This window comes from Nannobrachium achirus, assembly GCF_963921795.1.
Source record: "Nannobrachium achirus genome assembly, chromosome: 1".
Lineage (NCBI taxonomy): Eukaryota > Metazoa > Chordata > Actinopteri > Myctophiformes > Myctophidae > Nannobrachium > Nannobrachium achirus.
The window spans coordinates 34,636,973-34,663,028 of record NC_137810.1 but is presented as its reverse complement, the minus strand read 5'-3'; the positions used below and the strand labels follow the sequence as shown (position 1 = coordinate 34,663,028).

Sequence of the window (26,056 nt, the reverse complement as noted above, 5' to 3'; positions counted from 1 at the left end):
TCACCCATGAGAAAATGTGGTGTCAGGGCTTGCGTTATCATCGTCAACATCATCATCATAATCATCATCATCATAACAATCAAACTGTACAAAGTAACCCTATTATTGTCAGTGGGTTATACATACTGTATCTCCATGACCATGTCTACAAATAACAGACATCAGTCTATTGAAGATAATTTTGTTTTTGTTTTTACCTCTATACACTTGAAGGCATGTTAAAAAAATGCCCCCAGTGTGTACATATATATATCCTAGAACTGTGACATAATCAACTTACTTTCACTGTTACTGACAGTAAGAGTAGTTGGCTACAGCTCAATGAGACCTGGAATCAGTCAGGAGTTGTTTCTCCAACAGTATCTTGTTATGGTGTCTGGACTGGGGTCAGTTCCTGTATCCTACTCCTCAACCAAGGGAACATTGAAGGGACGTCCATGATACTCATGTGTTCTCGTGATGGCCAGACACCTCTTTTTGTAAATGAATGCCTGTCATACAAGAGTGTTGCACAAGAGTAGTGAAAATAGACAGATCTACAAGCTCACAGAGCATCGCAATGCGACACGTTGTGAGCTTGTAGATCTGATATTTTCACTATTTAAAACATAATAATAAAAAAGGACATATTTTGGCCATACAAGGTTTCCACCCGACAGCAACGTTATACTCGTATACAACAGTAGAAGTGTAAGCTACAGAAACGCCCCTTAGCCCCTCCCCCCCATCTCCTCCACAAGCCCTGGACGCAAACCCCGGGGATGACGGAGCCAGGAAATAAGATAGAATCACCAACAAGGTACACGCAATCACAATCCAGGATCAGTTTCTTCATTTCTGTTTTTTTTTTTTCCTATGGTCTATTCTTTTTTATACAAACACATTTGGATAGATTTACACATGAAAAAGAGTGCAGGATTGTGAACAATCAAAAAAGCCCCTCATCACCTAAAAAAATACTGCTTGTTTTAGAGCAAAAAACAAAGAACATTCAAATGTATGAAACCAATCATTGTCCCAGAAGATACAATGATCGTTAATATACACGTAATGGAAAATAAATTAATCTATATACATTGTTAAACTAAAGCAGCATGCAGGCAAGACAACAGGTAGAGCCTTACTACAAAACAATCTGCAGTGGGGTTGTGCTGTCAGATACACAACGCAGTCTTAGAGAGAGAGACAATGTAGGGTGTGTGTGTGTGTGTGTGTGTGTGTGTGTGTGTGTGTGTGTGTGTGTGTGTGTGTGTGTGTGTGTGTGTGTGTGTGCAATTGTGCATATGTATATGCACTCTGACAGTATGTGAAGTTGTTTTTTACCTGGATAGGCAAACTATCCATCCTCCAAAAGGCCTGAGATGCAAACTGTAGTGGGGACAGCGCATTTCGTACGTTCAGGCTTTCAAGAGGGATTTATTCTATTGTACTGTACACGCAGGATTGTGCAACCATTAAGCATCTTCTCTGCTAAGAAATGTCTTTTAGCCACAAAGGGAAACCAGAAGCAGAGGAAAAAGAAGCTCCTTCTGGGGGGTAATAAACACTATAGTGTCTCTGCTCTCTGGGTTTTGGAGGGCAGACGGATAGAGGTTAAAGAGGAAGAGAGCATGAATTAAAGAGAATTCTCTCTCTCTCCGAAAGACAGCAGCCAAAGACCCCTGGAACAGGAGCACCAACCTACCTTCAAAAGTTACAACCGATAGCGATTGTTGCTCGCAACATATTGTTCAGTCTGCAAGACATGCAGCCACGCCAAGTAGGGGCATCTGTGTGAGCATGAACAGTATGTGTGTGTGTGTGTGTGTGTGTGTGTGTGTGTGTGTGTGTGTGTGTGTGTGTAATATACGGTAGTACATTAAAAAACGAAATAAAATTAAAATGAAAAAAAGGCTTATGATGGATGTCAGGTGTACTTTTTTATCCCTGGTGTTGTCGCTCATTCAAAACACAATTATACATAAAACAAAATTCACAACAGTAGAAAAGGTGCTAAAATGAACAAGGCAACAGTGAACATTACAGCACACAACGACATGATGAGTGCATCACATTGCACCTCTTCTGTGTAGAACTAAGAAATAACATGCAACTCTGTTGAACAACTGAAGCTGACCATTACTGTTACATTCAACATAACATTTATAATAATAATAATACAAGCAATACTAATCATATCAACTGGGCTTCCAGCAGTAGATGAAAACCTACAAAGACCAAAACTGTCCCCGTCAAACAGTTCAATCAATTACATTTTCAAAACAATTACAGAATCACTCCATTCTTGTTACTTTCCCTTGGGCTCCTGCTCTGCCTGACACCCTTTAGGCAGGTTAAATGGAGGGAGCGAGTTTAGCCAGGGACACATTCATGGAACTAAAGCTTTGGCAGTTATAGCAATGCACATTGGGCACTTTGAGATAAATAACTACATGAACATTGTGGCATTTGATTGGATTTGTGTTGTTTTTATACTAATTTCAGGCCTGGACAGGTCAGTATGACGACATTAGTAGGAAAGTCTTTGTCCTAAAAGTCCACAGAAGGTGTTCAAGACATTAGCTTTGTAAAGCGAGTATTACAAACATTAGAAAATACATAAACAAAAATTGCACAAATGCTCGAGCTATTCCCAGTCATATAAATAACACATAGTAGTACATAACTATGATATCAGAGTAATAATGCACATTAAAAAAAATCTTACAAAGCAACTTCACAGACTAGAAACATTTGAATCAAAACATATTCACATTTTTATTCTTTTTTTCAGTCATGTTTTCTTTATTTATTAAATGCACTTTTCCGGCAAGTGCTTCCAGGGTTGCTGTTGTACACTGACTATTAAAACTCAATAAACAAAATCAACCAACCGAAAGCGGTGGAGTAGAAAAAAATAAACCAACAAGTTGAAACCAGTTGATTTTGTTGATATGTTTGAGAACTGTTGAGTCCTTCCTCATGTTTCTGTTATTGTTTAGTATTGACTTAAATTTTAAGTCTTTTGACTGGCTTGTTTTCTCCCTGTCAATCCTGATGTAGTAAAAAAAGCATGTAAACAGTCATCTACTGTATAACAGCTTTCCAAAAAGAATTCCAGGAAAAGATTAAATAAATTAAAAAATGATATACATATAAAAGAAGACAAACTAAAAAGCTTGTTTAGAAAAGATCAGAGACAGAACTGGGGAAGATCCCAGGGCAGTGTGTTCTTGTCCTTCCATCCAGATATGTGCCATTCCTGTGCATTACCCTTTCCGTCTCCTGTGTATGGATAAGTGGAACTGCTATCCCATAAAACTGTAGCAATACTGAACTATGCTTGTGCTTCAGTAGGTGTATGTTGCTCAAGTGTTTCTCTGTTATTATGTGGGTGTTTCTCCATTTTTGTTTATGTGTACAGTATGTGTGCATCTATTTGTGGCTGTGTGTGTGTGTGTGTGTGTGTGTGTGTGTGTGTGTGTGTGTGTGTGTGTGTGTGTGTGTGTGTGTGTGCGTGCGTGTAGTCTGCTCGTGCATGTGCGTGCATGTACATCTGCGTGTGTCCGTGTCCGTGTGTGTGTGTCCGTGTCCGTGTGTGTGTGTGTGTGTGTGTGTGTGTGTGTGTGTGTGTTTGTGTGTGTGTGTGTGTGTGTGTGTATCCTGACACCCTGGACTCAGCTGAAAGCTTCGTCGTCCGTGTCCTCAATCAGCACCTTGGTGTCCTTCTTGGATCTGGAGAGAGGGATGGACAAAATGACACATAATGGTCATGCTTTTAGTTCTACCTGTACTACATTATGCTGTGTGCTATAATGTGCACTCATTCTCAACCTGTGAGGATATTGCAAGTGGACCCGCAAATAATTGAACAAACACTAAGATTTCAATGACAACATGAGCTTTTCAAGAAGAGAGAAAAGGTTGAGAACCACTGGTGTAGTGAGACACATGGTGAAATCCAGTTCATGTGCTATTCAGTATTTGGAGTCATTTCGGTGCTGCAGTATTTTTTTTTATCCTAATTCTATTGGTGTGCTTTGTTTTTCAAAGGCACTGATGCAAGTGAGTGACGCGATGCTGACAGCAACAGGGACAGATTTTAACTTACTAATAGACCTGAGGCCGCTTCTACAAATGTCTTCTAAATCCTAACAGTTTTCTGGAAAACGTATATTGCTATATCAGTGGTGCTCAAACCTTTTCATGTCAAGGACCCCCCCCCCCCCCCCAATGATATCTATTTGGCTGCCGACCCAGATCTGAAAATATTTTGGGTAACACTTTCTATGAAGCCCACATTTATGATGCATTATGAGGGCATTCATAATGCATTATAATGCATTCATAATGCTTCATAACTACACTCATAAACACACATAATGCTTTATGATGCACTATATCAACAGTCATACAACACTTATAATGAATTATAATGACTTTTGTTCCAGGGACCCCCAGAAGCAAAGATTTTATTTTAAAATGTATATATACAATATATATTCATGTATATCTGCTATTTTTAAATGGCTAAAATCTTAAATGACACAGATGCTCTCCCGGGCTGAAAAGGTGCCATTTGTTCCTTACTGTGAGGAGGACAGTAGGGGGCGCCGGAGCGACAGGCTGTAGGATCTCTTCCAGGCCTTCTTGCCGGCACGGTTCCGCACGCCGTCCTCCTGGTCCATCATCTGCTCGAGCAGGGTCTGGTCGTCGGCGTTGAGCGGCGCCACGGAGATGTCCCTGACCGCACGGAACTCACCGCAGTTGTTCAGGTGCTCGTTCTCCAGCCGGAAGAAGTTCCACACGAAACGCCTGCAGAGAGGTGAGGTGAGTTGGGTGAAGTTGTGGTTAGGGATGGAGTGCGTTAACCCATTTAGGCCTAGAATTATTGAATGCTTTAACCAGTGAAAAATAGCAGATATACAAGCTCACAGCGGTGCCGCGCTGCGAGCTTGTAGATCTGCTATTTTTTTTAAAGTCGTGAAAATGTGTGCAAATCTTTGAATATATATGTATTTTCAAAGCGAACGTTTGTAACTCAAATTTTACTTCTGGGGAGGTCCCTGGAACTAGATATTTTGAGATGGGGGTCCGCGGCCAAATAAATATCATTTTGGGGGTCCTTCACATGAAAAGATTTGAGAACCACTGACATAGTAGTCTCTCAAGAACAGACTAACTGAGCTCCAGTTAAGTGAAAAGGACCTTTTCTTTGACGATGGCTGGCCAGATTGCTGACATAGAAACATAGGTTTTTCAAAAAATCTTAGAAGGATTCAAAAGACACATAGAATCGGGTCAAAATTCTAATTTTCACGATTTTTCAAACATCGCAGATCTACAAGCTCGCAGCGCGGCACTCGGAGCCACGCTGTGAGCTTGTATATCTGCTATTTTTCAACAGTTAAAGCATAAAATAATGATACACAATAATGTGTACCCGCTCTAAATGGGTTTCGTATTGATAATGAGCACCTTATCGATCCTGCTTATTGAGCCGGGCTTTTATCGAGACCACTATTGAGCATTTTCTAATATTTTTGTGGCAAGACATGAGACGACAAATTCGTAACACAACTGGTATCTTTTTTCATTGGCCAGTTGTTGTGAGTTACTGTGGGTGTCATTAAAATAACCTTTTATTAACGTGCAATAAGTGTTAAATGGCTTTATATTATGAATCGTACTGTAATAATTACTATAAAATCTCCATGTCTCTTCAGCTCTCTTATGAACAGAAAATGCATATTTATTTAACCAAAAAATATCACTTGCACTACTAGGGCCTTCAAACACAGTACTACTTTTCTAACAGACAGAAGGCAAGTGACTTTTTTATTTTTGGAAAATAATATTGAAGAAACCGTCACTTTAAGCGCATTTTGTTTCACCGGGCAGCGCTGTTTGTCAGGTATCAAAACACTTTTAGACCGACATGTTTGTGCCAGCGTGGGTGATTAGATTTATTTCTTGATTGCCTCTTGTCTTGATTGTTTAAGCATGACGTCATGGGCCGCTATTACTCAATAACAGGCTCAATAAACCCAAAGCTTATTGATACTGGGTCTCAATGAATGTGTTAACAAATTCTGGTTTCGGGCTCCATCCCTATTTGTTGTACTGCAAAGCAATGGTTCTCCAAACCTTTTCAAGTCAAGGAGCCCAAAATGTACATGTACATGTACTGTATATGTAATTGGCTGCGGACCCCCAATTCTTCTAAAATAGCTTGAGCTTGTGGATCGGCTTTTTTCGAATAGCCGGGAAATAAGATAGGGCTCCATATATGGGAATAAAAGGGACACAGACAGACAGATCCAGAAATCTACGTATATGGGCATAAAAGGGACACAGACAGACAGACAGACGGGTGCAACAGGTGCATAACCGGGTGGGGGCATGCATTTCCAACTTGCATCATTACCGAGTAGATAGTTTAAGTTAAGTATATGTTGAGGTACTTTTACTTTACTTGAGTACGTCCATTTTCAATACTTTATACTACTCTACCACATCTCAGAGGCAACATTTTTACTTTTTTACTCCATTACAATTATTTGAACACTTTTGTTACTAGTTACTTTGCAGATTTAAATTATCATTACTAAACATACAATAATGAATTAATCCCTATTTTATAGTTCATCTATTCTAAAATAGCACATTTAAATAAGCTCACAATAACGCAACGCAACACAACGCAACGCGACGCAACGCAACGCATTGTGAGATCGTAGATCTAGTATTTTTGAAACATTTTAGAACATTTACTTTAGTAAAGTGACTTTTGAAGCCAAGACATTTGAAAATATGACTTTTACGAGTATTTCTTCCACCACTGCTGGAACCTACCTGAACACTTCCATAGGAGCCAGTACAGTAGCTACCATGTCCCCCACATTGGGGATGTTGGTCATGGTGGTCAGAGAGAGCTGGATGGTCCAGGCAAAACGCAGGATGACATCTTCTAGGATTGCACAATAGTAATATGCCTGGACACAACAGAGAGAGGGAGAGAGATGTCATATGAGCCTTTCAGTGTTGCCATGTCTGATTATTATAATCAGACATTTCTGTAAAGTCGTAAAGTTGTAAATATTGGCAGCTGTGGATTGCGGGTTTTTTGTTTTTTTGTAGTTAACTTGTTTTCATGTCCCAAATGAATATGTATTGGTCCACTACTGACCCCCCATCTAAAAATTGTTTTTGCCAGGGAACCCCATACCAGATTTGTGTTGTTAAAATGTTTAAAAAATATTTGGAATCTTTCCATTCTTATAAAGAACTGTCTTTTGAAGATAGTAGATCTACAAGCTCGCATGCGTCGCATCGTGGCGCATTGTGAGCTTGTAGATCGGCTATTTTCAAATAGCCAATGTATATGTTTAAAGTGCTCATGTGGCCTATTCGCTTCTTTAGGGCTTGTTTTGGTAAACCTTATTGCTTATTTCTCTCGCAAAACTGACAACAATGTGTGTGTGTGTGTGTGTGTGTGTGTGTGTGTGTGTGTGTGTGTGTGTGTGTGTGTGTGTGTGTGTGTGTGTGTGCGTGTGTGTGTGTGTGTGATGTCTACCTTGTGTGGGTAAACAATCTCCTCCCTGAGGAAGGTGTTTTCTCCAGCTCCTCTATCAAACAGACCCCAGTCCATGCGCAGGTCCCAGATCAGTGTGTAGAGAGAACTGATGACCGAGAACACGATCAGCAAGTAGAAGAACATGTCAGCGTCCGTATGCCCCTGCTCTGGAACGCACAGAGAAAAACATAAAGCCATGTCAGTTTCACGCAAACGCTTGAAATGCAAGACTTGTTTCATAATCCATAGTGAATGTATAATGCCATATGATCTGGGGTCTCTCAGATAACTTCAAAAACGTTAAGGATGTCCACAATTACAACACCAGAGGCAGCGCCAAAGATCACGTTCAACCCAGAGTCAACTCAAAGAAAGGGTCAAACTCGTTCTTCTGCTATACCACAAAAATGTGGAATGCCTTACCAAAGGTCTTAAAGGAGTGTGGATCACTAGCATCCTTTAAAATCGCCCTGAAAAACGACTTACAGGCAGCAGCCATTCGCATAGCCCAGCCCAGACCTACCCCCCCTGCCCCTTCTTTGTATATACTTTCTGTTTGTATAAACTTACTGTTTCATATTTTTTTTACTGACTATATCTACTGCATAGTACTGTGTTCTATTCGTCTGTCATTCAATGTTAATATGAGATACTTTAATGGTTTCCTGTGGAAATAAGCGTAGTCCTTTCTAGGATCTCCTTTTAGTAGACCTTGTACCAGTGAACTGTACCGTCATGAAACTGTACCTTTTTCTATGCAAACTTCTAATAAAGTCTTCAATCAATCAATCAAATCTCTGTGGTACAGCACTCTTGCTATAATGACCTAAACCACTAGAGGGAGCCCTATTACCATTGATATACCTCAGCAATGATTTATTGCTACTGAGTGTTTTATGACCTCCTTCCATCACATCTAATATTCATTAACAAATGTCCTTGTTAAAACTTCTCAACAAGATCTTTTTTATGTCGAATGTTAAATGACTGCGATATCAGTGTCTTAGTGATATGACAGTGTGGAGGGTTCAACTGTCAGAGCAATGAATGCCACTCAGACACCAGGGGTGGAAAGTAAGTTTACTCAAGTACTGTACCTATAAGTACAATTTTGAGGTATTTTTTACTTTAGTGGAGTATTTCCAATTTTCAGTACTTTTACTCCACTAAATCCTTTCCTCCACAACAATTATTTGAAAACGTACAAATTACTTTGTAGATTGCGTTATTATCATTAGACAAAATACACTTCAGATCTGGAATTTTCAAACTATTTTATATTTTGACAATTTAAAATGGGACATTCTGCATAATGAGTAGCCTACTTTTACTTTTGGTACTTTAAGTACATTTTGATGCCAATACTTTTGTACTTTTACAGAAGTAGATTTTGAAAATTCCGGGACTTGTAACAGAGTATTTCTACATGGCAGTATTGAAACTTTTACTTAAAGGGATACTTCACTTTCAAATAAAATAAACATTGAAAAGAATTATAAAAATAATGATGAAAAAAGGAATGGAAAAATCATGGCCCCTCACGCATTAGATAGTCCTTCTAATGCGTGAGGGGGGCTGTGATTTTTCTATTACGTTTTTCATATATTTTTTAGACACTTTTTAATGTTTATTTAATTTGAAAGTGAACTATATTTTTTTTACTTTTTCCACCACTCTCAGACACACCCAACTCACACTAGAGCAGTGGTTCTCAACCTGTGGGTCGGGACCCCCAGGGGGGTCCCCAAATTATTTTGGGGGGTCCCCAGATAATGAACTTAATGTGAAACATTGTTTTCTCACTCAACTGTAAACAAACCAACATAAAGTTTAAGTGTATAGCGGGTTTCTGCACATTTCTAAAGTGACAATTGAAGGACTTTTTAATACATCTAAAATGACAAATTAAACATTGGTCAAATTGTCAAACATTAGAGGCAGAAATTGTGAAAATAGCCGATGCTCACAACGCCTCGCTTTGCGAGGCGTTGTGAGCATGTAGATCTGCTATTTTCACAATAGAACCGTGTTATACAAAATGTAATGCCTCAACTCTTAGTGCTCGTCAGGTGGGGGGTCCCCAGTTAAAATATGAATATTTTGGGGGTCACGGCCTGAAAAGGTTGAGGACCACTGCACTAGGGCACTGCTCAAGCATTGTTTGATCACAAGAGTCCAGCTGGACACAGACTGAGCTGAATGAACACTCTGGATTTCACTGTGTACCAAAAAAGGGCTATCTATACCTTGCTGATCATATACTGTAGTGGTTCTCAACCTGTGGGTCGGGACCCCCAGGGGGGTCTCTAAACTATTTGGGGGTGGTCCCCAGATGATAACTTTAATGTGCAATGTTGTTTTCTCACTCAACAGTAAATAAACCAACATAACGTTTCAATTGTAAAGACTAGAGGGTATCTACACATTTCTAAAGTGACAATTTAAGGACATTTTAATACCTCTAAAGTGACAAATTAAACATCGGCCAAATTGTCAAATATTAGAGGCAGAAATTGTAAAAATAGCCGATCTACATGCTCGCGTTGTGACCATGTAGATCTGCTATTTTCACAATAGACCATGTTATACAAAATGTAATGCCTCAACTCTTAGTGTTTGTCAGGGTGGGGGGCCCCAGGCCAGTTAAAATATTATTTTGGGGGTCGTGGCCTGAAAAGGTTGAGAACCACTGACTATACTGTAGGCTGAGTTTGGCTTATCATGGGATTGTGCATATTTGCATGGCTTTTAAGGTTGTATAGGGCATTAGAGGGTATTTGACATTGTCAAACTACTGTGTGCTCAAATGAGCAGCTGCACATTTCTGTCATGTTGATCTCAACTTGTCAATCCTCTGGGTTATCAGTAGCTGTCAGTCATGCATGTGCATGTGTTCCATTCTGGGTTAGCTCCAACATCAGAGGGTATCATTGCGACCGTCAGGTCGCAGTTACTATCAAAACCTCCACAAACTGTGAGTCCGTCCGTCAGTCAGTCAGTCCGTCCGTCCGTCCGTCCGTCTGTCCGTCAGTCAGTCAGTCAGTCTGTCTGTCTGTCTGTCACACGTCACATGTCACATGTCACACTTTTGCCCTGCTCATATCTCCGCAACCGTTGCCCCGATCCATGCCAGATTTTGCACACACACTCCTTGCCTGCCAAACTACAACCTCCAAGGACCCCCGGAGCTCCAGGGACCCCCAGATGTAAAAAATGACCAAATGTGCAAAAATGACCAAATGACCACCCCAACGGGGCTGCTCACGGAGAATTCCCGGGGACCACCGACTCCTGGTGCTCCAGAACGGATGCAAAAGTGGTGGCGCCCCCAGTGGAGGACCCCCTGCCACTGCAGCGCACATAAAATGCCGTAACTCGGGCCAGGAGCGACCGGGAGAGCCGGGGCCGGTACCTATTCGTCCGCCTCGGCGGCGCGGAGACCCCACCCCTCATTTCTCACATGGCCCTCTTCTAGCGCCACCATGTGGCGGATTCTTGCAAAACACATTTTTGGACACTGCTCCTACAATTTTTGCCCTAAAATCACTCAAATCGGTACACAGTATGTCTACACTCATGTCATCAACATGGATCTGTCCCATATAGCGCCACCTTCAGGCCGACTTTTTAAAACACATTTTTGGACACTGCTCCTACAGATTTTGCCCTAAAATCACACAAATCGTTACACACTATGTCTACACTCAGCGCCACCATCAGGCCGATTTTTTTCAACCACATTTTTGGACACTGCTCCTACACATTTTGCCCTAAAATCACGCTGCGACCTGACGGTCGCTTATCTCCCGATTAGGGAGTCTTACTGGTAATAAGGACTATTTATAACGCACTTATCAAAACAAGGTTACAAAGTGCTTTCCATAAAAGTGAAGAAATCGAATCAAATCAAATCAACAACAGAATAAATTTGGCGTGTGTGTGTGTGTGTGTGTGTGTGTGTGTGTGATGTGCGATGCGCGCGCGCATGTGTGTGTGTGTGCATGTGCGTATGTGTGCGCGCGTGCGTGACTACGTGTGCACATACGATACAAATGCACACCTGTATTTTGTCCTATACATTTGGTATGTGTGTGTGTATGTGTCTATGTGTCTATGTGTGTGTGTGTGTGTGTGTGTGTGTGTGCGCGCGTGTGTGTGTGTGTGTGTGTGTGTGTGTGTGTGTGTGCATGCACCTGTATTTGTCCTATACATTTGTGTCTGTATATGTGTCCCATGTCTGTGGTAGATTGATAAATGTGATAAATGTTTATCAATCTGATTGTGACCGTCAGGTCGCAGTTACTATCAAAACCTCCACCGGCTGTCAGTCAGTCTGTCAGTCACACGTCACACATCACACGTCACACTTTTGCCGTACGCAATAAAAATGAACAAGCTCCATCCCTAATAATAATACTAATTAAGGGAACGTGTGTGTACGTACGTACGTATATGTACAGTATGTATCTTGCTTATTCTCAGCAAGACAAAGATTTGCCACCTAACAGTCTAACATAGTGACCAATGCCGACTCACAGCACAGCTAGCAGACAGAAACAGGGCTAGTTCCCATCCATCATGGTCACTGCCTCCACCTAATGAGAGCCAAAGAGACGCCAGGGAGCAGACCAAGGACATTTCTAACAGACAATTACCACTAGGGTCCCTGCGTCGTGCTCTGTTAACCACTGTGTCTCCACGTTGACATGGCTCTTTTCCTCCTAAGTGGAAAGATTAGGTAGACGTACTGTAGTTCCCATTCTGTGTTAGGGACATAAAGGCCACAGTGAGATTCCTCACGCGCAGATTAAGCTTAAATCTAGTTTGTACTTTGTTGTAGTCGATGAGTAACACTGACAATGTGTTCCAAGATATCCTCTGGATCCTGTATTCCTCTTTGAGTTGTACTTTCCAATAGACAAACACTGTAATAAGAATGGTGCTGAAGATATGTGTCGCCAAAACGACTACTACAATAAATACAGTTACACAGTATAACTTAAAGCCAAGTGACTTACAATCTGCAAGAACGAAGTGAGCAGCATGAAACCTAGTCAACCAACAACAGGGTAAGTAAGCGGACAACTAAATTTAAGTAAGAACGCTAAGAAAACAAGTATGTTCTACAAATGAACTGGGATATGAGGTAGACATCAAACCTACTGTAGCATCATCTAAGCAGCACAAGCAAACACCACACAGCTATTTAAATAAGTAGCATCTGTGAACAAGCAAATAACATCTGAATAGCAAAACTAGTATCTACTGTATCTATCACTAGACAATAGACAGTGTTGTGGATTTCTAGGCTCTCTTTTGTTCTGGCAGTGTTGAGGCATTTAACCCTTCACTTTCTGTTACGGCTGAGGGCTTGCTGATGTCTCTACATTAGGCTGGCTGTCCACCAGGGCTATTATAAGGGTTAAAGTGGTGAGATGGCCATTGATTTGATGCTCAATACTGCTAACTTCTGTCTCACACACACACACATACACAAGCACGCGCGCATGTGCGTACATGCGTGCATGCTTGTGTATGTGTATTGTGTACGCACACGCACGCACGCGCACACACGCGCACACACACACACACACACACACACACACACACACACACACACACACACACACACACACACACACACACACACACACAGTTAATAGGGTAAACAGTATTTAAGACAACTTTGACAGACCCATATTCCGCTGAGACAAACAACCGCACTGGAACGACAACAACAAACCTATTTCTGCTATAATGATGATTACCTTTTTAACCACTATGGCTCTATTGTTCTGCAAAACACAGAATAAAAGGAAATCCCTCACCTGGAACCCACCAATTAACAGGACTGATCACCAAACACCTTCACCCCTCGTGTCAATATTTAATCTGATCAGCGCTCCATCTTCTGTGCATCCACAGAGATTGTTGCTAGGCACAAAGGGGTTATTGATCAAAGTAAATGTCCCTTTATCTGATGCTAACTTCAGCCTGTATCAGTATCACCATGTGAACACACTGGCAGAATGAGAATAGCAGTCGACGTGACCTTAGTAGGGGTTAAATAGAGTTCATGAACACAGGGCAGAGGAATAATTGACTGGGGGCACATCAGTACAAGAATGTGTGTATGATAATTTCTTCTCCAGCCTGATAATAATTTGCTCAATATAGGAAATGAAGTTATAAAAGCTGTCAGCTCTGGCCTCATCTCTATTCCAGTGCTGTCCAGCAGACATGTGTTCAGCCCCAGGGTGGTAATTACAACTCCTCGCTCCGCTCCGCTCCTCTCCTCTCCTCTCCTCTAACCATTCAAACTCTTGTTCACCCCTCTCTGCCCCTTCACCGGTTTTGTCAATGCAGTGGCGTCAGTTCAGAAAAAGGTAAGGTATGGCAACATGACTGGTGTCTTGCACGCGCGCAAAGGCGTGCGTGCAAGACACGTCTATGGTTTCTTGGGCTGGATGATATGGCAGTCTGGAACAGTTGTTCAAGTGCAGCTAAACTTGACATAATATAGTAAACGTGCCACAATTAACAATAATGCATTGCACCTGTGCAGCTGACCTGCGGAACCTGGGAATATACTATTCTGTCAAGATGGAGTGGAACGAGGAGATTATCAAAATCACATCGTATGAGTACATGCTGGGAAGAGTGAATGGTATGGGAAAGATGAAAGAGATATGGGATAGTTTTCTAACATATATGACACTTATTTGAAGATGTGAAGAGGTTCCTACTTTTATTTCCTTTGTATTATTTCCTTTGTATTTTTATTTTTGTATTATCTTGGACTGACTGTATATGTTTGTACCTGTTGTTGTGCTGTACCACCCATTACCACTTTTTGTATTAAGAAGAAAAAATAAAAAACATTTGAATTATAAAAAAAAAAAAAAAAAAGATGGGGAGAATAAAAGTGTGGAGAATATAACTTGTTAACTTTTGCATTGTAGTTATTTTAATGTAATTTAACAACATAATAACCAGCACAGATAGACAATGAGACATTCATGGATTTATATTTTAAAGTAACTTATTTTATTTTCCCCCCTTGGCCCAGGGTATGGCAGCTGCATACCCCTGCCATACCCAATAGACCATTTGTCAGCCTTCTGATTGGTCCCTGAGACTCCCTGACTGGCCAACCAGAAAAAACATTCACTTTTTGCTATCGGGGGTGGAGTTTGTGCAGTGGAGAATGTTGCTTCAGCCTTTCAAAAACTGTCCGCACTGCGCGACACGGCAATCGCCCGGTACGGCCGCGGTAGGTGTTAGCGATCACGCTCATCATAATGAATAAGCTTCAACAAACTAGTTCACATGGACCTTATCAATGGTCTAACTAGTTACGATTGGGTGTATATATTTTAAATGGGCAGAATTACGAAAAACCAGCCTATTAAGATTATAGTTCTCCTCTTCCTACCCAAGATGCAATGCGCTTTCTATTTCTAAGAACTATTCTCTCTCTGATCCAGAGGATTAAACTAATTAAAACATATATTTTCGGGGGGAAACTACTGTTTTGCTATGTAATTACTGTACCCTTTTCTTCCCTTTTTATTAATATCACGTAGATGTGTTTTTTTTGGTACTTTATATAGCTGTAATGAGGCTATGAACAAAAAAAAAATCCCATCCACTTCCACTATAAAAGAATCGGCAATAGTGATTCTGTCCCACTGGGATTAAACAAATTAAAACATATATTTTCGGGGAAACCCCCTGTTTTGTTTTGAAATGTAACTACTGTACCTTTGTCTTCCCTTTTTATTAATATCACCTAGATGTTTTTCCTTTGGTACTTTATATAGCTGTAATGAGGCTATGAAAACATAAAAAAATCCCATTCACTGCCACTATAAAAACAATCTGCCCAGGGAAAATGTCCCATCATAGTAACAGGGCAGAATGGGGCGGGATTTGCAAACTAGTCCATTGACACCCCTGTGTCAATGTCTCCACATCCCTGCAACAAATTGCTGATCATTTGCTGTAGTTTGACCAAACGTATTTCTCATTTTCTTCACCATGGGACTGCAACGCTAATATTCATCTTTATTTCAAAGTTGGAAATGAAATACACATCAGAATAATTGAATACCTAGATCAGTGGTTCCCAAATAGTGTGATGAGTCAAGTCTAGGTGTGCCTTGAGACAAGCACACATTATTATTATTACTATGCAAAACATTTTACTATATCGATACTAATTTGATTTCCCAGTACAGAAGCAAATTCGATACCATAAAAGAATACTTTAACCCCATTCATGCCTGTCACGCCTGACACTGTGGTTCTATGGGTTTGTCGCTCTGACATCATGCTCTGATGGCACTGTGATGTCAGGGGAACCACTCTTAACAGAATGGGTTTGCCGCTCTGACATCATGCTCTGGCTTCACTGTGATGTCACACAGAATCCCTTTATGTCCATATATGGAGTTCCTGATGTCATCAATATTAAGCCCATATCTAACAGGACTTCATATGGGAATGCTACATCGGCCACATACCACACTAACAGAATTCATGACAGAAGGCCAAGACAACCCATACTGTATCTGTGTGGCTGGCTCTACAGACAGGGATCTCCATGTATGGGCATAAAAGGGTATGATCCTGATGTCAGATGTCATAGACGTCATAGGACTTTCACATAACGAATAACTGAGTAAGCATGTTTGCAAAAGGAAAATCTCCCAGAATAAAAGGAAATACATTTTAGAATTACGTTTGAAAACCACTGACCATTGAACAGTAGATTCTAGTTTGAATAGCATTTTTCTAGTAAATAAGGGATCTGTACCAGGATGTAAATTGTTTGCTTTTTGGCAGTTTTTGCTGTAGCGACAGCAAACTGAGGGCAGAGAGGGGGAATAGAAGGACATCATGACAGCACAGAAGGACTCCATTCGGGACGTTGCCATTATGTGGTGCACGCCCTATCCGGACGCCCCATCCGGTCAGCCATTGATGTCAGCTATCCATGCACCCCTGCATTTGTGCATGTTTACACAAATTTGTTTCCTATATATCAGACTCCAGCGTGCCCTGTCTTGGTAAGTCTATGAAAGCATTCCTTAGGGCTTAAATTAGCATTATGTCTGCATTAGCCCTGCATCTAAAACAGCAGTTTGTCAGGTCACTGTACATAAAACTGAGCCTGTATTGATCCAGAATAAAGTAGCTGTCTTACTGTCGGGCACTGTATCTTACAGCTTCTTGGAACTGAGCCTAACGCTGAAAATCCTCTCATCATCTCCCTGCACCAGAGTCCTCCAGAGTCCTCTGAACATCTGTTGGGATTAGTCTCATCTAATCAGATATTCAAAGGACTGAGAGAACATTCCTTTGAGGGCAAAAATATGTTCTCTTCATCACACTCCATTCAAAAAGAACAATCAACAAACTCCTCAACAATGCACCGGCAAAAAGTTTGGGGCTTGCTCAGGATTGCATCACGATAAGCCTGATGTACACCTGAGGGAAGGCTAAAACCAAACCAAACAGTAAGCTGAGATCTTTCTGATATATAAATAGAGTCACTATCACAGTGGTTTTCAAACTTTGTGTGCCCAAGGCACACAAATGGGCAACTCAAAATCTCAATGCACAAGTGTATTCGTAGCAAAAATAGCAGATCTACAAGTTCCAGCTACGGGCTCGTGGATCTGCTATAGAATGTGTGAGAAAGTAAAATTAAAAAGAAAAAATAATAGCCTATAATGATTGTGATATGATAGTGGTTCAAATATACATACAGTATAATGTATGTATATTTGAACCACTATCATATCACAATCATTTTACTATATAGGATATAGAATTTGCCTCCATATTGGGAAATAAGTGCACACAACGTACTCATATAGTAAATAAAAAATGATTCATAACTCTGTGTGTAGTTGTATGTATTGCAGTATTAATGAGTGATGGTTCTCACACAATCCCAAGGCACACCGTGTCTCACGTCACAGCAATGTGCCTCGGCACACCGTTTGGGAACCAGCCGAAAACCACTGATCAAATCAACAATCAAGAACGGGTACACATTATTGTGTATCATTATTTTATGCTTTAACTATTGAAAAATAGCAGATATACAAGCTCACAGCGCGGCACCGAGTGCCGCGCTGCGAGCTTGTAGATCTGCTATTTTTTGAAAAATCGTGAAAATTAGAATTTTGACCCGATTCTATAAGTGTCTTTTGAATCCTTCTAAGATTTTTTGAAAAACCTATGTTTCTACCGGTATGTCGGCAATCTGGCTAGCCATCGTCCTTTTCACTTAACTGGAGCTCAGTTAGTCTGTTCTTGAGAGACTACTATGTCACTGGTTCTCAAACCTTTTCATGTGAAGGACCCCCAAAATGACATGTATGGACCCCCCCCCCCCCATCTCAAAATATTTAGTTCCAGGGACCACCCAGAAGCAAAATTTGAGTTACAAACGTTCGCTTTGAAAATACATATAGCCAAAGATTTGCACACATTTTCAGTTTTCACGAAAATAGCAGATCTACAAGCTACGAGTGCCACGCTGTGAGCTTGTATATCTAGTATTTTTCACTGGTTAAAGCATTCAATAATTCTAGGCCTAAATGGGTTAATGAAAACCTCCACCCAATCCCAACCATAAATATCATTCATTATGATGCATGATGATTAAGCTTTTCCCGCAGATAAAAAAATAAATAAAACAGGCCATTCCAGGAATGTTCAGTGAGGTCACAGAGGAAGCATCAGCTCTGTGACGGGGTTAACAATAAGGGTGACACATCCATAAAGCAATGCTGGGAGCTCTGCCAGGAACTCACTGACATTCCATCCATCTCCCACCATACTACACTAGGCCTGCTGGTGTGAACACGATGACACACCGAGCTGTGATGATGCTGCACTGCTGTCTGACAGATGTTGTGTTACGATGGCACACTGGCTGCTGCCGGGCTATACGGTATAAGGCCCCATAATCTGTTCTGACACTAAACCTGTCATAATACTGTCAGAGTTTCCTCTAACTGAATACGGATTTGAGCTTGTGGGCCCTTGCAAATGATTAATTTATCTTTATTTGACTTTCACTATTCTGGGGGAATGCCTGAACATTATTTCCATTATCGGGTCGATGGATAGGTTGCTGCCCATAATGTTATGAATCCCAAAGGATAATTAATCAATGGATTAAAGGTAATTAAGCTGTTTCTATAGACGGGTTTCTGGTCCACGTTACACTGATAAAACTAGATGCGTGCGCAGGGTCCGTACCAAAATTAGCCAATGAAACCAGCGCAACAGGTTTGGGGATTGGACGGAATTGATTACATGATACAATGTTTGTAAACAAGAAACCCGTCTATAGAGAATATTTAAAATCTCCCAGTACAATAATTTCCCTTAAAGACAGCCGCAGCATTAATGCCAGTGTAGTGGAGTCTCTAGTACTGTGTGTGTGTGTGTGTGTGTGTGTGTGTGTGCGTGCGTGCGTGCGTGCGTGCGTGCGTGCATGTGTGTGTGTGCGCGCGTGCGTGCGCGCGTGTGTCCTTGTCATATGCGATTCTGTCTGTATGCAGAATGTGTATTCATGTGTGTGCATGACATGCATGTGTGTATTGAGTTCCCTCCTTATTCACTTAAACAGCGCTCTATCTCTACCTCTCTACTACTATGTGAGATGAAAGACAGCTTCATACAGAATAAGAGATGAGCTGAGGCCATTAGCAAAGGGTCTACACTCTACAGGCTTCAGACCAGAGGAAATATGCTTTGGAGAGAGGATATGTGTTAATGGAAGCCTTTCCTAACAAGTAGGAATTATATAAAGCCTACATAAATATATAAAATATATCTGTCCTGTCCGCCTCTGTCTCTTAATTACTCTCCAACCTGTTGCCCTCTCTTGTATATCTTTATTCTCTATCAGACTCACTGACTATGTACAAATATCAGCTCAGTGTTGAGCAGCTTTGACAGCGAACCTATTCATATGAATTTGTATGGTTAAATGAAAGGAGTCAAGCTGCAGAATAACATTTTACATCTTCAAAGGCTAATATTTTGATGTTTAGTAACTGGCATTTCCCTGCAAATAAATATGTGCGGTAACTGCCATTTATAATTGGTGGGGAAAAAGCTGTTTTGAAATGAAGAGCTATCTGTGAAACTATTATATGAGATAAAGGTGCAAAGGCTATATGCTGAGGGAATGCTTTTACTGTGTGTCTTTCTACATGCACTCCTTTGTGATAAGACTTCTGACTTTGAATAATCTGAGGCTAAACATGGAGCTCTGCTGTCTGGGGGAGTTACACCCTGTTTTTCTCAGCTCTTACTTTTCTCTCTCCACACCATTTTGTCTTTAACCACCTGACCAGCTAACCACTTAACCACAAAACGTTTCTAAATTATTTACAAAATAGAGTTCTGAGCTTCAAATTTCAAATTGAAATTAAATTGTATTCTCAGGGACACCAGGATTAATTAAAGTGGTTAGTTATATATTCTTCCTTTATTTAAGTATTTCTTGATGTCTCTATTCATTCTTTCTTGTTGTGACAGAAGATGGACTCAAGCATTTGCACTCAAGGTCACTTCTGTTCTCTGTAAACCAAGATCCTTCACAAGTTGTTGAGTCTATTTATTCTGTCTTGCTACACAATGTTATGGCTTTAGTCAACAGATATTTTTGAAAATAGCAGACCTACAAGCTCACAGCGCAGCGCAACGCATTGTGAGCTTGTACTGTAGATCAGCTTTTCAAATAGCCAACGTACATAGGGTTGAAGTGGTCAAATGTATTTCTTATGCTATATTAACAGTTTTACTGCCAGATGTTGTTATTTATTTATTGGGTTTTGTGCCAGCAAAAGCACCTTACCTTTGCGATGTTATAGACAAAGATGTATTCATTTTTTTTTTCATCATTATTATTTTCTTTTCTCCTGGGTGTACTTTCGCTATACTAGCAGTAGAGGGCAGCCTCATGCAAGAATTAATGTGAAATGGCCGCGGTAGGCTACCGTCCGTCAAGACAGCTCAATCGCTACAGAGCAATAGACCCAGAGAAAATAACAAGGAAGAGTGTTGTTACTCCATTGATGCTAACGTCCAGTGGGTTTTTGAGAGCACTTTTACGGGAGCTGTCTCTACGGTACACACCCGCGCGACCCCTCATCAGTTTACAGACATCAAAACAAGGTACAAAAGAACGAGCCAAAGAACGTACAATTGGCATCGCGCTGCCGGGAAAAATGGGGCGAACGGGAACGTCCAAAGCGGTAAAAGAGTTAACTAATATCGCTGGGTATGGCCTACCTCGGTGTGTACTGTAGAGGGCAGCGAAGGTCACAACAAAGAATGTGGTGGAATATTTCCCAGCATTCACCAGATGAGGGAAGGCCCGCTTGGTGTCGCGGTAACGCCTCAGGCATTGGACGAAGCGGAACCAGGCGGGCAGACACTGGATTATGGCACGCACACCGTAGGAGTAGCTGTGGCACACATTATGGTCTGGGGAAGAAAAACTCAAGTTATAGAATGGAAGAACAAAAACATGCTTTGATAACATTAGGCGTAGGGATGGATATCGTTCACCTTTTAATCGATACAATACCTTTTTCGATACCTGGGAATCGATACGATACCTTTTTCGATACCATTTTCGATACTTTTTATTTATTATTATAATTATTATAATTATTATTTGCCTTTTTCTCTGGGCTATTTTATAGACGTTGGATCATTATCATAATAATAAACATTATTGGCTATTCTCGTCTATTTTCACATGTAACGAGTGTAGCCTACTAAAGCAGTCATTAAACTTTCAGTAGCCCAACTGTTACAAATGCGACCGGCAAGGGGTGCATTCAAAAGTATCGAAACAAGGTATCGTTCGTTTATTCGTGAACCGATACTCGATAGTATCGACGTCAGTGAATCGATACCATTAAAAGTATCGCCGACGATACATTAACACAGATATAAAAAGCTAGATGTCAACAACTGGAGGCCGGATGTCCAGGAGTGCCGGTGACCATGCTGAAGTTACTACTGGTCAATCACAGTGCGTCTTATCAGGGACTTGTCAATTAAATTCAACCGAGCTTAGTTCCGATGTTGCGCGGCTCGGCGGTTGTCAGTGACGCACGTGGAAGCGGGAACCGACCAGAAACGACCGGTCTGCGAAGCTCATGCCCCAGAGCCGAAGGAGGTGTCTACCTTTCTATGTCTATGCCCATTAAGACCTGAGGTCAATTCTACAAATGTCTTCCAAAGCCTAACATTTTTCTGAAAAAACACATGTTACTATATCAGTGGTGCTCAAACATTTTCAGAAATCAAGGATACCCAAAATGATATGTATTTGGCCTCCGTCCTCAAAATATGTTGTTCCTGTGAACCCCAGGAGCAAAGATTGCATCTAAAGGGCCATACTTGTCCTTGTCTATCCACATCTTCAGCTACTGTATATAATTGTACATAAGCATAGACCATGGTTTTATTTTTAATTGAATCAATGTTGGCCAAAAGTAACTGAATAAGTCATGGATCTTTGAATTTAGTCTGTAAATCAATGTTCTATATATGTGCAATAATATGTTAAAATGCAACAATAACATTACTTAAAATAAAAAAATAAAAAATACAAATTATATTTAGTGTGTTGGAGTCAAGCACGTTTCAATTTTCTCCAAGCATTTTAAAACTGTTCAGAAAATAACTGAATACAGTGACAGTGAAAACACATATTTTTGGAACATTGGCAGTAATGTGAAATATACCGTGAGTTACAGTCAATGGGCTAAACATATCAGACCACAGGCATGGTCAGTTAACTCTTCCAGATGAAAAACATCATCTGCTGCCCTTGCCAGCAAATCGTGTTTTAAAGTACCTTTGAAAGATTATAGAATATTATGCCGGTCTTCTAGTGTCTGGGAAAAAGAATTAGCCAGCCGCGATAATCAATTTTTTTTTTTTTTACAATTTTATTTATACATTTTAAAGTTTAAAGAGCAGAGTTATAAGTTGACTGTGGCTCAGATTTGCTGTTCCCAGCAGATGGACAAAATAACTAAAACAAATATGGTAATTAATGAATGGCTGAGTATACCTATTGTTAATTCCTTCACCGTGTATGCAATTCATTCTCTTCTGGCTTTTTCCTCCTCCATTTTTACCACTTCTTTATTTCTCCTTCTCTCTCCCTCCCTTGCTCTGGAAAGCTCATTGTTATGGGAGTCACACGGTGTGGTCATGCATTTGGGTTCCATTAGCTCTGTGTTAATTGCTCTGCATGGAGGCTGAGGTGTAAATGTTGATTGGTTAAGTGGAGGCAGAAGGCTTCAGGTCGTCGGTCCAGAACAATTAAAACCTCATTCCCCTGAAACTTCCTTACCCAAAAAACTGAACTGTTTCTGGCCCACTTGGAACTCTGTCAATTAAATGATTTGTAGCATTTCAGAGGAAAACCAATACTAGTCTTCGTTTGCAGTTCCCGAGCAGGACATGGCTCGGGAACTGTTGGTTCCCTATACTGCTTATTACTTCTTTATTTCATTTATATAATTAGGATAATTCTGATGTTAAATGGTAACGACATTCTGACTGCACAGGGTCTTAATGGTATCTTACTCTTAAATGAAGGCAGCAGGCCCATGCCGTTGCTCCACTGCAGTTCAAAGATGTAGAAGCAGATGAGGTACTCCATGTCCATCAGAACAAACACCAGAGAGTTGAGCTGGTCAGCCAGCCAGAAGTCTGCAAACTCCACCCGGTGGAACGGTGCTGTGAACACACGGAACTGTGGAGAGGAGAAAGTGGACAAAGACAAGAGGGGAGAAAAGGGACACTGAAGGTTAGGTTGGTTACAATTAGGCCTGTATTTTGGCGTAATATTTAGGCCTTTATTTTGTAATACCTTTCACAATAATCTCAAGATGCTAAGACATTTTGTTCTATGAATAATAATCTGGTACGACAGCTGGAAGAAAGAGGACCTTGTAAACAACAATCCCATGAGGTGATACAGTATAGTGAATTCCACTCATGTCTATATGGTTTCAACAAGCCAGGAAGTGAATTACGAGGCAGTTAATTAGTGTGTAATTGCCAGCCTGCTTCAGAAGAACAGGGCAGTGCAGGAAACAACCTCTCATAATGACCAATAACACACAAAGCATAAGAGCCTCTAGACTACCTTATCGCCACACCACAGGTGTGTGTGTGTGTGTGTGTGTGTGTGTGTGTGTGTGTGTGTGTGTGTGTGTGTGTGTGTGTGTGTGTGTGTGCGTGTGCGTGTGTGTGTGTGCGTGCACAGGTCTACCCATGCACATATGCTAATTGTCAGTGTGTGTATCCGATTCATTGAAATGCAATCCTCATAGATGTGTTTTGCAGGTTGCTTTGGCTCCTGTGGGCATGTTATTTGGGATTTGACTTTGGCTGGGGTTGTTTACTGACGGAGCTATGAAAAGTGATACAGTACATCCCTACTGTACGTTCATCCTTTCATTTACCCCCTCCTACAGTACCTTCAGGCCAAGTCTGACATTCAAAAACTGCTATATCCATTGGACTTCTATTTGCACACTGGATGGCCCAATCCAAAACCCCCAACCAACCAATGTCATTGAGTATTGATTCTGTTTACATATATTAGCTCATTTCTTATTTCACTCTACTTGTCAATCAAAACTCTAAATTCTGTATTGATCGACCAGTCATCCCTCTCATATCGATCATCTCAAGGCTAAGCCTGCTGCTCTGTTGCTTCATGGCAAGGTTTTCATTTCCACAGCAAACACTGCAGGTAATCTGGACTCTTCCTCCACAGTTTGCCCTTTGATGAAATATTTATCCTCCTACTCCTGTTTGTTTTTCACTAGCATGTGTCGCTTTGGACATGCTTGAGTTGCGGTATGTGCAAGTCAACTGCAACACGCTGTTTGTTCCTCAGCCCCATTAGAATGTCTGATGAAAATAGCCACCATCCCTTAACCGTTGAGGCTGAACACGGGAAGATCAATGTATGAGACATCATGACTGAAAATCGTGAAAGACGTGTTTGCATAATATGGCCCTGCACGGATCAGCGCAGGGTCTTCTAGCATTTCTACTTTGCAGTAATCAACATGGCGCCTGATTAGCAAAGCATGTCAGGAGTGGAGGGCCGCGGAGTGAATGCCACTGAGGACTGATGGGAGATGTAAAAGAGAGGGGGGTGGAGCAGGGGAGGAGGCTGGTGGTCTGGAGAGGGGGGGGGGGGAAGGGGGGTGGGCTGCTGGGGAATTAGAAAAGAGGAGGGGTATGAGCATAAGAAGAGAGGGTGTGGGGAGAGGGAAGAGGAGGGGAGGAATAGGAAGGACTGGGAAGCTCGGGGCAGCAGCATACTGATAGATCCATGGCTGTAATGATTGCACAGTCACAGCCGCCACATCCCCTGGGACTGGGCTGCATTCTATTATCTCTCACCCCTCTGCCCTCCACCCTCCCCACTCCCCCCACACACACGCCTCAAACCACACAGCCAGTGCGGCTTAGACAAAGAACAGAGCGCAACAGAGGAGGGTTCGTAAACATGGGATCTGTCACAGATATAAGATATTGTGTTCATGCAAATGCATGAGACATAGACACATACACACATAAACACAAACACACACGTGCATGTACACACCCACACAAGTATTCAGAGCGCTTTCATTAAGCTTATATACGTGCGAGTATGTGTGTGTGTTTGTATTTTTGGACCCAGGCATACTTCAGCCTAGAGGTCAAAAGCTCGATTCAAACAATGAATCTCAGCTAGGCTGTCACTGTCAGTTAATTTTGAGCAAATCAGCATAGAGCTGAGTAGAAGAAATATTTCTGTTTTTGTATTTAATTGGTACTGCTCGTCAACAGACAACAAGACTAAAACGTTAGGCAGGGACTACAAGTGGAGAAGAGATCCAGTAGAACTAAAAGACAAATAATGTTATGTTTGGTTGCGCTGGGCTGTTGTTCTCTGAAAATAGAAGATCTACAAGCTCACAACGCATTGTGAGCTTGGAGATTGGCTATTTTCAGCATGCAACCACGTGTAAAATCAGCCATTACGACGGCCTGCCAAACATTTTAGTAGACTAAATGAACTGTACTGTAGATTTAGTCGACTAAATTCTTATGGTATTTAGTATTTAGTAGACTAAAACTAAAATATTTCAGATGACTAAAATATGACAAAAACTAAATGGAATTTTATTCAAAGGACTATGACTAAAACTAAATGAACATTTGGCTGTCAAAATCAAACCACTCAAAGTGGATCAATCCACTCAAAGTGGATTCCAGGGACTTTGTGGGTTCCTTTATGGGGGTCTAAATTGACCCATACAAGTCTTGTAACTCTAACAGTATACAGACTAATGGGTCCATTTGGTTCCAATACTGTCAGAGTGAATGGGAGAACTTGAAATGTATAAGTTTGAGAAGCACTGCAGTAGA

At 41.1% G+C, this 26,056-nt stretch overlaps 1 protein-coding gene across 1 annotated transcript in view; it reads right to left on the bottom strand.

The window, feature by feature from the left end:
* Positions 1-3,612: 3,612 nt before the first annotated feature.
* The window catches only part of xpr1a (xenotropic and polytropic retrovirus receptor 1a), a 102,514-nt gene continuing 80,070 nt past the window's right edge, over positions 3,613-26,056 (bottom strand). The window contains exons 10-15 of the mRNA XM_080734923.1: positions 23,204-23,372; positions 20,882-21,076; positions 7,556-7,722; positions 6,835-6,974; positions 4,570-4,794; positions 3,613-3,714 (exon numbers count right to left, since the gene is read on the bottom strand). Coding sequence (XP_080591049.1) covers positions 3,657-3,714; positions 4,570-4,794; positions 6,835-6,974; positions 7,556-7,722; positions 20,882-21,076; positions 23,204-23,372 — 954 coding nt within the window. The 3' untranslated portion in view covers positions 3,613-3,656. The remainder of the gene's footprint in view (positions 3,715-4,569; positions 4,795-6,834; positions 6,975-7,555; positions 7,723-20,881; positions 21,077-23,203; positions 23,373-26,056) is intronic.